We start from the raw sequence: 18,699 nt of genomic DNA, 5'->3' as shown, positions 1-18,699 counted from the left end.
ACCAAAGTGAAATTCAATGTTTTAAAAGCAAGGCAAATGCCCTTTCCTCATTAACTTAGGCATTTCTGGTGAGTTGGGGACAGTTCTTTCATATTTGCTGGAGCTCTCCATGGCTTGTTTCCAGCTACTGTTTTGAACTCCCTACCAAGTAGCACATTTCCATCTCTGTATTTCTTTTTTTTTTTTGCCACTAGTGAGGTTTTTTTGGGTTTTTTTGATTGCTGCTGAGAGGGATGTTGGCACAGACACTTGTGCGTGGGGTAAAGAAGGCAGCTAACCTGGCCATCACACGCTTGTTTTAGGAAGAAGTGTGGGAAGGTTTATTTTGGACAATATAACACCTGTGATCCAACCAGTGATTTAATTGTGTTTTGCTGATAGCTAAGTGGTAAGTCAAAGTCAGGAAGATCTTTAAATGAAGAGTCAGGAGAGGAGGACACTGAGAAGAAAAAAAGGGGAACATTCTTCTCATGGTCAAGAAGTAAGAGTTTGGGAAAATCACAGAAGAGAAGAGAAAATGGTGATTATCCAAACGGTGAGTATGACATTCTGCGTTGTTTCAAGCTTGTTTCAGCAATAGATATGACTAATCTCACCATGATTAGTTGCTATCTAAGTACATTCTTGGGAGTGACAGAGGAAAAGAACTGTCAAGTCAGAAGGCCATAGTGTGGCTAGTATGGCTGCAGTTTTGTGGAAGATGTACAAGTAAATAGATGAAAATATGCCAATATTTAAATTTGTTTTTACTGACTTCCACAAGACTTTTTTTTTCTATGTTTTGGAACATTCTGCCTTTCTGTGTGCTGGTAATTGCTTTTTCAAGCAGAGAGCTGCTATTTTTATAGAAAGATAATTTCAAATCTTTACAGAAAAGTCCAGGAGCAGTACAGCAAATAGTGCTATAGTTACAGCTATTTAAAAATTCCTCCATCTGCATTATCCTAGTTTTCTTTCTTTTATCAGTACCACACAGGTATGTTCACTTTTGAACAGTCACCATCTGTTTTCACCTTCCCTGACTAAAATGAAGAAAAGGAGAGTCAGAGGTGTGAAAGCCCTTGTAACCTGCTGTTTTGTTACTTAATTGTGTTTGAGTTTAAGGAAGAGTTCCCTTATGAAAGCACCTGTATGTGGCCTCTAGAGGAGATGAAAGTTTTGCAGTAAATTATTGATTTAAAAATAATGAAGAAATTCCAGCAAAGCACCAAATTTGGTCCATATTTGATAATGTAGTTTTTGCTTCTGGTAAATGCTCAGACCCACAAAATACCTTTGATCATATGGATAATTTGAGTGTTCTTAGTATATTCATATATGAAAAGACATCAGAGGCATTTGCTGAGATCATGGGCATAACCTTCTGAAAGTTACTAGTAATTGTCTTAGTGTCTTAGATTTTAACACCATACTTGCACTTTTAAAAATATTTATCTCCCTTGAGAATATCTGAAGAGCTAGAATAATTTTTTAAGATGAAATATTGAAATCTTGTTAAATCTAGTTAGCCAAACTAATATTTTAAAAAAAGATATATTTTTTCTTTTTTTTAATATAAAAACAAGTGGGTTTATTCAGTGGTTACATAACCAAGAAGCACTTGACCAAAAGTTGCTTTGGTTTCCATACTTCTGTGCACAGTATGAAGATTTGGTGGTTTCTTTTAATGAAAAAAGAAAAATTTGTGACCCAACAAGCCAATATTTGAAATAGTTTTCTGTATTATAATAAATAATAAATTTATTATTTTACTGATTGCTGATTCTTTGCACAAACAGATTCTTTTCAGTCCAATGGATTGTCGTACAGACGGGAATCACAAGGCTCCATGTCGTCCACTGCTAGTCTCGACTTGGTAATGGCTGTCTCTTACTAATGAACCAGTGGGGGAGCAGATGAAACAGTGAATTACTGATTTTCTAAGTAGTGTGACGTAGCTTGTTTGATGTAATCCCTTGGGAAAGAGTTTTTAAGTGATGCAGTTGCAGCACAAGATGCAATATTAGGCAATTTTAGCTTGTTAGAAATGCAGTAGAGGTTGTATTCATATATTAGTTCTTATGCTGTCCTTGAATATGCTTTGCATCTTGTTTGTCTTAACATCATGCACCAGTGAACTACAGAAGAAAGTTTCCCTTTTAAAGACTGTAGCTTTTTAAAACCAGTTTGTTCTACCTGCATGGATGAGAATCTGTTTTAAACAACCACAAGTTAAAGCTTTCCCTCTTCTTGGCCTATGCAGTAAGGGGGATGCAAGTTGCATTAGGTTGATTTTTGTTGTGCCACTGTCTGTGGTACTTCTTCTCTGTCTGTTTCTTTTAAAGTTATGTGTTCTTGTCATTATGATTTAACTTGGTCCTAAAAACCTGAGAAGTTTGTTGTGAACACTTTGTCATGCTAAGAAATTAACAAGTGAAGACACTGTGATTTCTAACCATCAAGTTCTGCCATCACAGTGTAAAACTAATGAGGTGCAAAATTAAAACAGTATTAATAAACCATAGATGTAATACTTTATTTATCTTTGTTGATACAGAGGAAGACTCTAAAAAAAGGAAATTTTGAAGTTTTTTTTGTGCTTTTGATATCCCTCTGATAGACTAAATTCTGTGTAATTAACCATTAACTAATAACTGTGTAATTTTATCTATGCTAAAAATTTTGGTCAGAGAAACAAGCATGGTGAAGTCATGTTTATTTCTGTTGCAGAAAAATCTTATCTTAAAAAACAGAAAATGCAAAGCCTGCCTAAAGCAACAACCCCTCATTTCTCTCCCACTCCCACCTGATTTAAGTCAGAAAGTTACTGTGATTTGAATGAGAAGCACCAAGTTAAAGAAAAGAGAAAAAGCATGATGAGTACCCTAAAAGGCTGTCAAAACCAGTATTTTTTAGTGTCCTTTTAAGTTTTAAGTGAGCTTTTTGTTAAATTTTCAAAGATGCTTTTGATATTTAGCTGTAGTGTTACTATTCTACTGTTACTCTAGAATAAAGGTTAGTGCCTAGCCCATAGCATTGTAGTTTTAATTCCCTTTAAAAAAACAATTAATGGTCACAAATAATTTTAAATTTTAATTTCTTTGTGGTGTATTTGTGCATAGAATATGTATTATGTTGAAAGAAGAGGAAATTTTGAGAGGAAATATTTAGGAACCTGGTGTTTGAAGGCATTCCTCTTCACTTAAACATTGATTCATAGGGTGCTAATGGTAATTTTTACATCAGCAGGACATTACTGAGCACAGACATTTAACTATAAGGATGCTTAAGATTTAATTTACTTTGATAGTTTTTACTTAGTATTTCTTTAGTAAATTTTGTAACTGTTTTACACACTCACTGTGTAACACTTCATCTGTTCTTGAAATAAATTTAGATTTGTGCAGTATTATGAGCTTTTTTAAATTTTTTTTTCCCCCCTGGGATTTAAATTTATCTGATATTTGTGGTATTTGGAAGGATTTCTAAAGCATGGTAGAAAGTATAGTTCTTGGCTTGGTTCAATCTCTGTGGGCTCTAAAAGTTTATACCCAGTCCTCATTTTCCCATTGGGCACTGACCTTTCTTTTTCCTTTCAAGTCTGAAACCTCAAGATTGCCTGCATTTGTACCAGATAAAGACAAATCCCCCAAGTACTGCTGTGTAAACCTTCCGGACGGCTCATCGAGCAAAATGGCTGTGAAATCGGGGTTCTCCATCAAGGAGGTGCTCTCTGGGGTCTGTGAGAAACATGGCATCAACATAGCTGCAGTGGACCTGTTTCTAGTTGGAGGTGATAAGGTACTGCATCTTCCTGGGCTTTTTTGGAAGCATTTTCCTCCCATTTTACAAATAAGGAATTCTGTTCTCTCCATACGGGCACGTATCTCCTGGTTCTGCCCATAGTTGTACATTGGCAGTGCTGGTTAATTGAAGGAGAATTGAATTATCCACAAAGAAAACAAATGTCTGGTAGTAGATGCTACTGCATTAAAGCCCAAAACCATTCAGTTGTTCAAAGATGAATGAGATGCATTAATGCTAGAAATGAGGTACAGGTTTTAATATTGAGGAAAATTTCCAAGACAGCAATCTGTGGGGATGATGCAGTGTGTGTGTGATGGCTCTTAGTCCAACAGAAGTATTCTCCAATTCAAAGAGAAGTTGTGGACATTAAGTATTTATTTTCATAAATTCATGCTTTTGATCCGTCTAGATGGTTGCAACCACAAAAATCAATGAATGTTCATAGTTATGGGCTTTTTCTTTTAAAGCTTTTAAAGACACTTAGTTGGCTGTATTTTCTAATGTATTATTCTATGTAATTTATAGAAGTTGAAGAATCTAGGTTTGTTTTAAAAACCAAGTTCCTGAATATCTGCTGACTCCAGTGGAAATTGAATTTTGGTTGTTGTTTCATACCTAGCCAAAAGAAAACACGCTTTAATCATGTTCCATATTGTAAAGGAGCAGTCACTAGGATGAGTGCAGGGTATATTAATAATATTCTGAGTTACCTTAAAAAATTTAACAGCACAGCTGCTCTTTTTTACATAGTTTGAAATGATTTTGCTCTCTCTTCTTTTATCCCTGACATGTTCTGTAGCCCCTGGTATTGCACCAGGACAGCAGTATCCTGGAGTCTCGGGACCTGCGCTTAGAAAAACGCACTTTATTTCGGTAAGAGTCAAAAGTGGCCTTTCCCACCCTGTTTTCCATTTTATTTTCTATTAGTGCAGTAAAGGATATGTTGCCACTTACCTGTGCAGTGAAAGAGGAGGCTGTGCAGCTGCAGGAGGGGGCTTTCTGGATTGCTCTTAGGACACAAGTGGGATTTCGATGCCAGTGTTCCAGTTTAGGGACATTAAATATTATTGTGATGTCAATAATATTGTGAGCTCAAGCTGAGGCAGCTGTGAAAGCATTGGACAGATCTGTGGGTCCAGAGGGACCTTCCAGATCAGAAAGAGACATGTTTGGTAGGTTGGAATAGCACAAGAAAGATGTGGAAATTGAACTCTGAGTCTCTTAGTCTTAAAATTAAATGGATATATTTTTTTATTTATTGATGACGTGTTCCTACCAGTTATATCTGTATTTATATGCCCACCTGGAAAATTACAGTAAGACTAATTGTATAAATAAAATTCCTCTGATGAACCCTCAATCTGAAACAAGTCAGTGTTAAATTATTGCTATGGATATAATATAATGCAGTACATGACATATTTAGTTTTATGTAATGTATCTGATAGCATGTGTTTTTTTTTTTTTTCCAAACATTTGTGTTTTTTTCCAAAATAAATCCAAACTAATGTTATGAAAACTTCTGAAATAATTATTTCAGGAAAAATATTGAAGCAAAATGTATTACGTTACTGACCTGGACTTTTGAAGTGAATGAAATTTGTTTTGTCAGGTCTATTCCTTATTTTGGGTCTATATTACTTTTCCTTAGGAAGCTGGACTAGTTTCTATTTAAAGGTACTTCAAGATAACAAATACTGCATGGCATATTCAATTTTTAAATTGACATTGAGCAGTCTTTTATTAGGTGTGAGCTTGTTGAGTCTCCAAGTTAAAAAGGAACTTTAAGTAGGCAGTACTATATGTTATTTGTGTGTTAATTAAAATGTAGAAATGTTCTACATTATTCCATTCTCTGGGTAGATGCTATGTAAGCAAATATAGTCAAATATTTGGAACATTTTCAGACAAAGGAGAAATACTATGTGGGTATACTTAGTTACCTCAGTGTTTGCCACTTCTGAATCAATTACCAACTAATGATTAAAATGGATCATTTCAATTTAGTAATTGTTGAATTCAAAGAAAATATGGAAGACAAAGTTTCAGTTATTCTGGCTTCTTGTGGAAGAGAAATATCAACATGACTAAACATCTTGTATTTAAGTAATTTTTGTGAGATAGAACATGAGTTTTGTATTTAATTGTGACTGAAAAAAGTTACTGCAGATAGTAATATCTGATGATGATGTACATTTCTTCTGATTGTTTTGTTAGTAATAAGCTTGTCCTTGATTTCATACTATAGTACTGTTACAGTCAAATGAGGCTTATGGAGTATTCAGGGCACAGATGAAGAGCATTAAAAAAAAGTCAAAACCAAACCAAAGCTAGGCACAGCTCTGTGCAGGGAAATACATGCTAATGAAGGTTGTTTGGGTTTAATTTTTTTAAAAAAAATTGTGTTTTGTTATTATTTTGCTGTTTTAATAATGCAAAATTGTAAAATAGGCTCTGAAGAGAGCTGTCTTTAGCCTGTAAATTCTAAGTTAATTACTTTTTCAGCTTTGGTATATAAGTTTCTCTTATACCAATATTTCATCATATGGTGGCACCAACCTAAAGAAGTAGCATCATCTGGAATTCCACTGTGTTTGTTAGTCTGATTAAAAATTAAAAGACTTGTCCAAATCCAAATCCCATGTAATTGCAGAAGAAGTTGTGAGTCTGTCTTGTGGAACTGAAAAGAAATATTTTTCTTGCATCCAAGTCTATGGTTCAGGCATGGAGTCACTTTGGAAGGACTCCTGGACCAAACTGGTCAGAGAAATCTCCCTGCAAATATGGAAGTGCTGTGAAATGCTTTTCCTTGGTCTGAAATAGACTGGCTCAGGCCTTCACACAGCTCTGCCAAGTGAAACAGTACAATTTTTATTTGTGTTAAATATAAGTAATAATAAATATAATAATAAAGAAATAAAAATAAAATAATACATTATTTGTTGCTTCAGTTTAGCATGCATTCATGCTACTGCAGTTCCAGCTGGTTACTAGCTGTAAATTGGTACAACTGTGTTGTAGATTGGATTTTACGTATTTCTGTTCACCTTATTTACTGGAATATTTCACACTTGATGTTACAATTGCTGTGTTTCAGGCTGGATCTTGTTCCTATCAATCGGTCAGTTGGTCTGAAGGCGAAACCCACCAAACCAGTAACAGAGGTCTTAAGGCCTGTTGTTGCAAAATATGGTTTAAATCTTAATGAACTTGTGGCAAGACTAGTAAGTATTCTTTGATGTAATTCAAGCCAGCAATATTTTCTGTCTGGAGAAGATCATATGATAGTCCCTGGAATGATTCCTCTCCTGAGCATTAGGCATTTAAATAGCTACAGCTACATTTTGAGATAAAATGCATTGTAATTATAACCATTAGGCTTAGTAGTAGTTACCTCAAATATTTAGTTTACGTCTGTTTTATATTCTCTTCAGAATAAATTCAACATCCAAAATAAGCAAGCCTGAACGTTGCTTCTTCCAGAGCTCAACTCCCATTATTAGCCAGGGAAAGTTGGTTGGATTAAAGCTTTTGTTCCATTGTCCTGGGAATCATGAAAGTTGCCACAAATCCCCTTGCAGAAATATTTTGTGAAAGCAGACTGCTTCAACTTTTCTGCTACTGAACTATTGGCTACCATGTTCTCTTTTCTATTGTGCTGGAATACCTAGGAATGTAAAGTTAATTTTGTGGTATTTCTAGTATGTGTGCTGTCTTAGCTGAACCAGTCCAAGTTTTTACGATAACTGAAAACCATATTGGTATAGAGGTAACTTCATTTAATGAAATTACAAAATTAATGAAATACAATCAATTTAGAATAAAAATAATCTGAAGTGTCCTCTGAAAAATATGACTTGCTGAACATACACACTAATGGTGCTAGAGTATTTGAGCACACTTACAAATTGGAGGGTTTTTTTCCTCCATGTATCTTTTTTCCCCAAATACCATTCTTCTCACAGAATAGGAATACACTCATTGAAATCTAGGTAGTTTTACACCACTGGGATAAACATTTTTAGAATGGTAGAAGGATAGATTGAAGCTACTCTGAAGCATAAAAATGCTTTACTTTTTTTCTTTCAAAAATGTCAGACTGCATAAATTTGTTCTGAAAACAGCTTTTTCTCTATTACATACAAACTGTGATCCGACTTTAGAGTGGTGAGCAGGAACCCCTTGATCTTGGTGTCCCTATATCTAATCTGGATGGTCAACGGGTTGTTCTGGATGAAAAAGAGCCATCAAAAGGTAGAGGTAAGTTTGTATAAAAGCTTTTGTTTATGGTTCCAAGTCAGTTTTAAAGACCCTGGTTATGGCTAGTTTTTCCTGTTGCTGTGAAGGTGAGGGAAATGTGATTAAATACAGATATATCACATGTGGCATATATTCTTTTTAACTAGAAAGCAGTGCAGCTTCTGAAGATTGAAGATTAATTTAATCTGTGATAGCAAGTACTTTTACTGTTGCTGTAAGAAATTTTGCAGTAGTAATATTTGAATTTTTTGCATTCAGCCACAGATCCACGCACAAACTTAGGAATGTAGTGCTCAGTAATAATAACGAGAATCAAGTGCCAAATATCTTCTGTGCATTTGGCAATTATTCATAAGGAACATTCTGTGTAAGGAAAACAGATGCAGTTTGTACAGCAGCTGTATATGCTGCTATCATAATATCCTTTTTAAGCGTGAGAAAGTACCAAAGCCTACTTCTCCAGTTTTAAGTGATGATTTCTGAAAATAACACTGAAAAGGATAAAAACTCATGGCCCCAGGCAACATAATTGGAAAAATAAAAATTTATCAGCTAAACAGTTGATAATCTCTTGGCACAATTAACACTCTAGATTAATGTTAGCAGCCTTATGAGTAAAGGTTTGGTTTCATTAGGAGACCTTTTTAGAGATACTGAGCACTTATTTTCAAAAACCTAATTAGATATGGTTAAATTAAATAGACTTAGAGCAGAGATCCTCTTTGAGGAAGAACTGGGATTATAAAGATGGAGGTATTTATTGAGGAGAATCAGATTTGTCATTTTCCTAACCAACAGAACCAGTTGTTATTTTGAAAAACGTTTTGATTCTAAATACTTTCACAGATAATTAGTTTAAGGATTACAAGTAAAGCCTAAATCCAGTGTGCTGCCGGCATCTGTAAAAGCCTAAATCATAGAGGATCATTCTGGCAGTGGGTTGGTTCTGTGGCAATGTACCAGTGAAAGAGGGCTATGATTCTGTGTTACTAAATTCGCTGTAGTCAGATTTAATTTGATGGAGGCCTCTGGTTACTTAGAAGATGGCAAGGAGGATACAGCAGCATCTACAAAATAATTGATGCATGAAACAGGATGGAAAAGATTCAACATGGCCTTTCAATGGTCTTTTCTGCTGATTTTCTTTTTTAAATTTTAATGTTGAGAATTGCAAACTGAATTACCAGATTTTACAATTATTTGATCTAAAGCAACTGAAAATTTAGTACGTAAGTGAAATTTCAGCATCTTTTAACTGTAAAAATAATGCCAGTGCGAGGAAAATCTGAAGATGGGAGGGAGATTCTGGTAGGTTTTTACTGAAAAGTATCAGGGTTATCAACTCTGCTCACTCTTTGCTTTCTGAGTATATATTAAAGCAATTTTAAAGTAAAAATCTGTTGTGTCCATCATTGTCCCTTAAATCTTGCTTCTCTGGGGAATTATAAATCAGTAGTTACAGAAGGTATATTTATGTTCAATGTTTACAGAGAAACAAAGAGGCGTATTAGTAAAACAGACTGCAACTGTATCTTCTTCAAGAAGTCAAGGATCTACTGTAAGTCTTCTGCAACGATTTTTCTCCATTAGATCATCTTCTGTTTCCTTCTAGAATTCTGTATCAAAGGCTGCATTCACCCATGATTTTGAATCGGCCAAATTATGTAACTAGATTGAATATAGCTGTTATCTGTCTGATAGTTTTCCACTGTCAACAGCATTTATTTGTGAAGAACTTTGTCTTCATGATGAATCAGTTAACTCTTTCACTGTGTTTGTTGTTTCGTGTCTCATTGGCTTATCTATGTTTGAAAATAATTGAACTACTCTGTAGTTCAAAGGCCATTTCTGTCATGTGAATTTTTCAGAGTAAACAATATTATATTTATTTCTACATTTTTGGAAACTGCTATGGCAAATGTTCTTTGCCATAATCAAGACTAAACTAAAGCATTTGTTGTGGTGTTAGAGAAATGTGTTTCCAAAATAACTTTCCTCATTCCTTTAGGCCATATTATATATACAATGATAGAGCCTGAATGTAAGTAGTACCTTAACTTTCCTTCTAATGCAGGGAGAGGGAAGAACTCTAGGAAAGTCTAATTCTATCAAAATGAAAGGCGAAAATGGAAAAAATGCTAGGGAAGTCCGGCTGTCAAAGAGAGAAGACTCTATTGCAAAGATTGGGAAAAAAAAAAGTCAGAAAATAAATTTGGATGAAGCAGAGGGTATGTGAACTTTATAGCTTACATATTAACATAAGTAGTCTTAGAAAAATTTTGTGTCTGTGTAGGTACCACGTGTTTAATACTGTGTTGTGAAAATCATAGTCATGACCATTATATTTTTGTTTGGTGTGTTTGAATTGTCAAGTTTTCATAAGTTGAAGGTAAAATTTTCAGAATACCTAAATGCTGATGTAGGTGTCCAGTGGGATTTTCAAAAGTGAGGGGTACCTAATTCCTGTAAAATAAAAGGGAATTAGTTACTCCACTGCAGTTGAACATCCCATTTGATACTCTGTAAGCTGTGTAGAAGCTTGGCTTTCTGTTCACCTCTATATAAGTGTTTGACAGGCACTGCACAGTAGTGTAGACCCAAATGTACTCAGGTAAGAATTTTTCTAAGTAAGTTTTCTGCTGAACTCTGTAACAGCCAGGGCAGGGCAGTCTGACTGTGGAGGAGACGTGACGGGCAACAGAAAAACTTACATTCAGCAAAAGGTGTTCAGAAGTGGAAAAAAGCAAAGAGGTTATTGGTAATCTTGCATTTCCTGAGTCCTATTTTTCCCTTTTTTACATCTTAATAGTTCTGGTGATATCATCGGAAAAAATCTCACGAGGGAATTTGCTTTCTTATAGAAAGATGTCTATGGGCAAAAGAGAAATAAAAATGATGTAGCACTAGAAATTTTGGCATAACATCCTGTGCCCTAGGACATGAACTGAAGTGATTACCTGTCTGTCAACCCTACACGCTCCTCCCTATTTTCTCATGTAGAAAAAAAAAACCTCAAAGGACATATTTGACCCACAGATTAAAATTTACTGCTGAAGTTACCCTGTATGCATATCCAAAACCTGGTTATGCACATTTATACAGCAAATGAATGTTTACCTTTGAATGTTCATCTGTGAATAAATGTCCACTGACTAGAACTGAAAAAAATGCTATGGCTAAAACTCCTACTGCAAAATATGTTTTTTCATATAAATGTTATTACAAAATAATAGCGCATTTAAAATTATTTTCTGTTGCTTACTTTTTTGTTAACTTGTTTTCCACATTTTAATACTTTCATTTTTTTTCCTAGGACTGAGTAAAACATTAACATAATTTGAAAACTTCAGAATTCGAGGCTTTCACATTTTATTTTGAGTTTTGTGATATTTGTCAGAGTTTGGAAAATGCATACCAAATGTTGTAGACTGTTTTTTAATGCAAAAACAAACAACTGTTCTATGAACTTTGAAATTTCAGAAACATTTTTGTATGACACATCTTAGAAATGTTGCATGTTTTAATATGCCTACTGCCATTTTGCAAAACTTTGGCAATAAGAAGCATTTTGAAGCTTCCATCTTGGCTACGTTCAAATTTTACAGCATTTGAAAAAGCATGTTAAAAAGTCATTTTTATGAATACATTGCAAAGCCTGCCAAGTATGAGTAGAGGATTTAGGAATAAGGTCATACAAGTGCAAGTGTACGACTTCATATTACGCTAAGTTAAAACTGATACTAATGTTCTGTTGCTTTGTTCCTTAATGGCTTTTGCTTCAAACAGTATTTATAAGCTGGGTTGGAACTGTTGATTTTATTTAATCTGTTGGACATGGCCTTTTTAAGCATCTTTTAATATTCTGTAGTTAAAGTGCTTTCTTCTTGAAAAATTAGGATATGCAGAGACCCTATATTAAGAATTACATATTTTTATATGTCTATGTTTTGTACCAAAGAGTTTGTTTATTGTTGCAATGCTTCTTTTTTGAGGAGTGGTATAATTCTTGGCTTACAATTGATAAGTTTCTTGTTGCCAAGTTTTGAAACTTTTTAGAACAGTGTTGATCTACTATGAGTATTATTTATATAAACATATTAAACCATTGGCTATCATTAGGGACATGATCAGAAAATCACTTCTAATTGTGTTAAAGCCTCTTTAGAAAGCTGCCCCATCGCTTTTGGTAATGGCTTCTTGGATCGTTACTGACTACCTGTAAACTACTGATTCATTGCAGCTCCAAGTAAAATGGGGTTACTTAAATCATCATCTGATCATACCCTGTGATGATAACACCCTGGTTTAAAACTACACCATGAATTGAAATGAAACTGTGATAAAATAGAATTACTCTGAGAGAAAGTCAATATAATGAGGAAGTTTGCAACATTCTGAATCTTTGAATGTTCAAATGGCATGCTATTTTTGAGTTCAGATGGGTAAAACTCATCCAGAATATAAAAACGTGCACCCATTGTCTGTAAGACTAGAGCCTTGTTTTGTATAAAGAATTAAAAAATCCTGCATGTGTGTACAGATTTATTAACTGCGTAAAATAGAAGACGTGTTCAAGGCTCAGTGAATGCAGCTGTTCTAAACTGCAAAACTCTTACAATAGCAATGCTGATGGTCTTAATTATAGTGATGCTAGTGAACATTGCTGCAATTGAAAAAGTTCCTAATTAACATGGGATCTTATTTCAAGGCAGCATTGAAAGAATTGAAGATCTTCATGGAAAATAAATGTGCTGAAAATGTACATTTTAATAGCATTGCACTTTCTGACAAAAACTTGTCAATTTTGGGTTTTTCCCCAATAGAATTTTTTGAACTCATATCCAAAGCACAAAGTAACAGAGCAGATGACCAACGTGGACTGCTAAGGAAAGAAGACCTTGTTCTTCCTGACTTTCTTCGTTTACCACCCACTGGACCAGAACCATCCTCATCTACACCCACAGGTCCTAAAGGCCTCAGCAAGCGAGTTTCAAAAAGTGATGGCAGTGATGGATGTACATCACCCAGTGGAAAACAGGAGTCCGTGCAAAACTTTAATGAAAATTCAGTAAAGAAAATGGGTTACTCAGAAAACAAACATAAGTCTGCTTTGGCAGCACTCCACAGCCAGAAGACTTTCAGTGTTCCTTTTAGTCCTCCGTTGTCTCCAATTCCGCATGCACAGGAGAACAATGCTGCGGTGTGGAAAAGGCAGTCGAGAGAGTTGCAGGCTGAAGGCATTCAGATGGTAGATGATGAGAATGTGGCAGACTTGACTCTTGTGGCTGAAGGAGATATTAGTAGTCCCAACAGCACTTTGCTACCACCGCCACCATCAACGCCACTGTCAGACATCAGTAAACTCACGGAAGCCAACTATCCACCCCCAACTCCTTTTGCAGGTAATCAGGAAAAATCTGGATATCAAAGATCCAATTCAGGTATTTCTAGATTTTAATAGTCTTTCCTTTTGTGTAAAACTACTTTTCCTTGGCACTGTTAATCAGTATTTGGCACCCATCGAAACAGCAAAGAAAATTCTCTCTGCACCTTATTTTTTTTTTAAACCAAAAAAAGAAGGAAAAAAGATTTTAATTGCCTTAGTCTGTTCTAACTGTAATACTTCTGGTTGCCTTTAACAATGTACTTTTTGTTTGGATTTGGCATGTAACCATAAATGGCCACATGCAGACAAACCTTTGAAATACATCCACGTGCTATAATTATCTCATTCACCCTCAGAGTACAAAACAGGATATCAGCATTTTGAGCTCCACAGCACTGTTGTGTTCCAGATTTTCTGATCCATTTCTCATAATGAGATACATGATTAGGGTTTAGAAGTTTAAGTACTTTAACAAAGCCCCTAATTATGTGTTGAAAATTGCAGTATTGTTTTCGATAAAAATTTTTAATGGATAAGCCTCAACTTAGGATATATTTCACTAATAAATTTGGTATTTGTGACAAAAGTAAAAATGTTATTTTTTTTAACCCATACTTTGTTACACAGAAAAATAGATTGCATCTATCACACTTTCTCCCAGAATTTCACATATCAAGTAGCTTTCTAATAGATAATTTTAAAGAAAATATGTAACTTTTTTAGGATGTAAGTTTCATGGTCTAGCAATATCACAGAGCAATATTAGCCCAAGGCTGAAGTATGGAATTTCTTTATAAACATGGACTCTAATAATAATTGCTATTACCAGAAATAGGAATTTGAAGACAATGGGTGTCGTGACATTGACATTTACAGTCATTGTACTGTGCATTTTAATGTAAAATATAAGAAGAGGTATCTATGTGCTACATTTATTTTTGATGTTTCACAAACATATGGTGCCATATTTGTATGATCACATTTCTTTGTGATGTGGGAATATACATTTTAATTATTTATCTTTTTACACAGAGTATTTGATACTGTTCTTTATCTGTATGGTTGATGATTTGTAAATACTTCTTTGGTTGTTGGATGCTTATAAATGGCAATGCAAATGATTTCATCCTCTTGGCATTTTAAAAGCCAATTCCTTTATTAGTAGTATCTGAGAAATGTTCTATTAGCGCTACCACTTAATTTCTGAAACTGAGTATTAGACGGACTTGTAACCAGTGCCTATGAATAACAGAACCACAAAATGTACTTCAGACATATTGATGTATATATGCATAGATTTGTGTTGGTGTCTTTCTGATAATATGTCAAGTGTACAACATAGGTATCAATTTGCATATTTTTCAGTGAGAACTGTTAAAAAAACCATTTGCACTTAAAAAAAACTTCATGAATTTACAATATTTTAATGCATGCCATAAGTTTCTGTGTAACCACTGAGCTGTAGCTTTCCCTTTTCCCACTTTCTACTTTTTACTTTGTAGAAATCTTTGTGTAGTTTTCACATGTATTTTGTATTCTTGTTCTCTCAGGAGTAATAAATTCTAGCTCTAGTTACGCAAACTGGTTTTAAGCTTTCATTTTATTCGTTATTTTAAAAATTCTTTCAGTCCTGGATTAAGAATTCTGATTGAAATTACCTTCTTATGACAAACAGATAAATAGATATGAACTAGCAATTACCATGAGACAAAGCTGACAAACATTAGATTTATCAATAATTTAGACATCAAAGGCCAAATGCTGTCTTGAGATGCTGATGGGTCACATGTGAAATCCATAGCATTGGCATGTGCTCCAGAAGGCAAATAAGACAGGAGATTTCTTTGAAATTAGTCCTAACAGGAACTCCTGAAAGGAGAATTTCTTCTGTCTTTGGGTTCTTGGGCTAAACTTTATATTCATTACTTTCCTTCTTATTTTAAACTAAAGCAACTCTTCCCTGGTCTTTAAGAAGCGAGCTGGAGATCTCAGCTCATTTGATGTGGAGTAACCAAAGTAACCACCTCTTTATTTGGTAGACTTGGATAAGAAATGAGGGGTTGGTTGGGTGCTGGAGACCACACTACTCTTTTCACTCTTTGAGATGGGTCCTACATAACAGCGCTGTGAAGCCTAATTAAAAAAGAATAATTCTGCAGAGAGGCGTGTTGTGCTGTTAACTAGGTCTCATTGTGTTCTGGGGAATGAAAATCCAGTTTTTCCAAAAGTCACTGTGTTCTCACATATTTGTGGGCCACCATGAGAGAAAATAAAGCAGTTGAAAGTCTCGTAAGACTGAAAGTTCCCCTTCTAAAATTAAGACTTTTCCACAACAAATAGCTAACACCTTCCATATTTAATTTAATTTTTTTAAAATGGATTTTAATTAGCATGTATTTCAACTAGTGTTCTATACTTTCAGTGGTGATTGTGCCTTATTATTCTGTCATAGTCACCCATGAGAGTAAGAAATCAAACTAATTTTGCAAAATTAAAAATCTAAATTTCTTTTAGCTTTCTGACAAACCAGATTTTTTTTTTTAGGAATAACAAAAATTTAAAAAATATAAAACACCTTCCTATTTTGCTACAATTTTATTGCATATATTAGCTGTATTCTACCCTCCTCTCACAACACACTACTATTTAATGGGAACTGTATTCTAAAAAAGAACAGTGATTTTATGGAAAAAATGTGGGATGAATCAAAACTTTTCTATTTTCGTGATTCGAGTTTGCATGGAAAGGCTGTTTGATGATGTACATAATTACAATAAAGACTTCTGGAAACTCTCTCCAGTCAAGAATTGAAATCTCAAAGGACTAAATCATTAATAATGGTTGCTTTTTTAAGTGCTTTAATGGTTCTTCATTCATAACCCCCATCAATGGAAATTGCATTTCTGATAGGTTTATTTAATTAAAATGTTGGGATATAAAGACAAATAATGACTCCATAATTTGAAGAGGTCTCTAGTCTTGGTTCCAAATTGGCCTAAAGACAAATGACATGTGTGCTTACCCTGCACATTTTGGGCTTATAAATGCTGGGAAAGGGACTGGGAGGGATGAAGGGCTCCCTCATGTTCTGCAGGGGGCAATTTGCTGATGTAGCAAAGCCAGGCCAATGTCCATCCCTCTAATGGGTAACACTTGAAGTTTTTTTCACCTCATGATCTAGAAAGCAAATTATGAACAATGGAAGGCAGCAAAATAAGGTTTGCATCACTCTGAGCTTTTGAGAACACACTTTGAAACTCAGTTCTTAACTTTCTGAAATAAGTGAAATGTTTTTATACTATATTAATACTTAGCTATGAAGTAAATAGCAAATCAGTTAGCAAACCAAAAATCATTACTGATTCTAGTTGTGTTACTCATCAAGAGAAAATGTCTTTATTTTGAATAAGCCTGCTAGTTCTGGCAAATTTCCCACTTTAAAAATCAGAGGTTTCTGGAATCTGAAGACATTCTTTCATGTCTCTGCATATAATGGTGGTCCCATCTGTGGAAGAAATAATTATTGTGTGGTGTGATTGGCTTGAAGTGATGCATTCATTTTTGAAAGTGTTAAAATGCTGATTTAATCTCCGTGGCTTTTTTCCTTTTGTTTCATTTTTCTTTTTTAAATTGCCTAGTATAGGCTGGGTACTTTGAATGTTGTCCAGTTTTTTTCCAAGAGGTTGGGCATATGTGTTACCCATGGGGAAAGGCAGCCTCCCAAACCTTTAGTGTCCTCAAGAGCTGTGAGTATTAAGCCACAGGCCTTGCACTGGATTGTTTATTCAGCAATATTCCACTGGTCTGAGTTGTTCATGATGGTTTTTGCCTCTACTACAAAGTAGGTGGGCATTTTGTCATGATACCAGCTGGACTTTTTCATGGAATACCATTTCAACCTGAAGCAGGACAATTTGCAGCAATCCAGACTGAAGTGCACAAACTGTAGATTTGAGTCCAACAAATTGTTCTTCCTTCTCTTAAAAAATTCCCTGTTGTTTTGGGGGCTTTTTTTTTTTTTTTGAGCTAGGATGAGAATTATTCTCAAAATGACAGTAGAGTTACAGTCAGTGGAATTGTCTACCAAGTATGAAGATCTTTTTTTAAGATGTATAGATTGGATCCAGCAATGCAGTTGAAAAGTTTATTCAAAACTACCTTTTTAGTAAATATATGTTGTCATTGGTTAAGATAAAGAGCCAGCTACGGAAAATAAAAGCACAGTGAACTCTCTAATTATGCTTCAGAAGAATGTCTATAGAAGTTAAAGAATTAATTTAGACAGTCTAAAGTTATATAGCTTTTTTTTTTAAGAAACCACTTTGTTTCTGAAATAGTTATACAATTGCACCCTCAAATTAATTGCTCAAAATATTGTTTCCTTTCTTGTTGGAAAGAAATCTTTCAAAAATGAAATCATTAGTACCAGCGCTAGGATGTTTTTGTTGTGAAAGATAAATTATGCAGAAATAAAATGCAGGGTAGTCTGGGACTGGCTGTTGTTCCCAAAGCCAAAAACAAAAAATAATAAAAAAAAAATCCCCAACTGATCTTATTATTCACATTTTTATTATTCTGATTATTATTCACAGAGAGGATGCAGTACCCTGCAGCTGAAGAATAGAGATCAGATAATTAGAATAGAGATCAGTATTTCTGTGACTTTCACTTTTTTGGCTACTAAATTTTTCAGTTCTAATGGTAATGAATTCCAAGTGGAAAAAAGTTTGTGCTAGTTAAGGAGATTAAGAGCAATCACATGTCTATCTTCAAAATTTGAAAATAAACCTTTGTTTTTTGTAATGAATGATACAATATTTTGCATAACTAATATTTTATATAATCTCTTCATTCATGTGGCTTATTTTAGAGACAGTCCAGTGGTGTTCCCTGTGTAAATCAAGATAACCACATGAATGAAAACACAAATAAAAATTCAAGAGGAGGTGATTATGACATAAAAGATGTAAGAGTAATGTAAATAATTCTTTTTAACAAAGGCTGTTTTCTTGCACTACCTTACATCATTTACTGGTTATGTGTAAGTTTATAGAAGATAATTGGGTTCTGGATCAATATAAATAAGTACCCATGAGAATCCAGAAATACAAAGGCTGGGATATGTTCATCCTCTTTTAATCAGAGCATATTCAAATGGGAGAATTACATGTAGTACATGACTGTGATCAACAACCAGAGGAGGAGAGTTTAGAGTAGACAAATGGGAAGCAAGGAATACCTTGGGGAATGATTATTTGAAATGTAAA

At 34.5% G+C, this 18,699-nt stretch overlaps 1 protein-coding gene across 5 annotated transcripts in view; it reads left to right on the top strand.

Annotated features, from left to right (window-relative positions):
* The window catches only part of RGS12 (regulator of G protein signaling 12), a 78,315-nt gene that overhangs the window by 52,594 nt on the left and 7,022 nt on the right, over positions 1-18,699 (top strand). Inside the window, exons 8-16 of one of the 5 annotated variants that reach the window (XM_053976334.1) lie at positions 382-535; positions 1,779-1,855; positions 3,580-3,780; positions 4,586-4,659; positions 6,884-7,010; positions 7,950-8,046; positions 9,537-9,604; positions 10,121-10,274; positions 12,870-13,448. In XM_053976334.1, coding sequence (XP_053832309.1) covers positions 382-535; positions 1,779-1,855; positions 3,580-3,780; positions 4,586-4,659; positions 6,884-7,010; positions 7,950-8,046; positions 9,537-9,604; positions 10,121-10,274; positions 12,870-13,448 — 1,531 coding nt within the window. Of the gene's footprint in view, positions 1-381; positions 536-1,778; positions 1,856-3,579; positions 3,781-4,585; positions 4,660-6,883; positions 7,011-7,949; positions 8,055-9,511; positions 9,605-10,120; positions 10,275-12,869; positions 13,488-18,699 lie in introns of those variants that run through there. The other 4 variants (XM_053976332.1, XM_053976333.1, XM_053976331.1 and 1 more) reach the window with 4 other exon arrangements.

This window comes from Vidua macroura, chromosome 4, assembly GCF_024509145.1.
Source record: "Vidua macroura isolate BioBank_ID:100142 chromosome 4, ASM2450914v1, whole genome shotgun sequence".
Lineage (NCBI taxonomy): Eukaryota > Metazoa > Chordata > Aves > Passeriformes > Viduidae > Vidua > Vidua macroura.
This window is presented reverse-complemented; position numbering and strand designations above follow the sequence as displayed.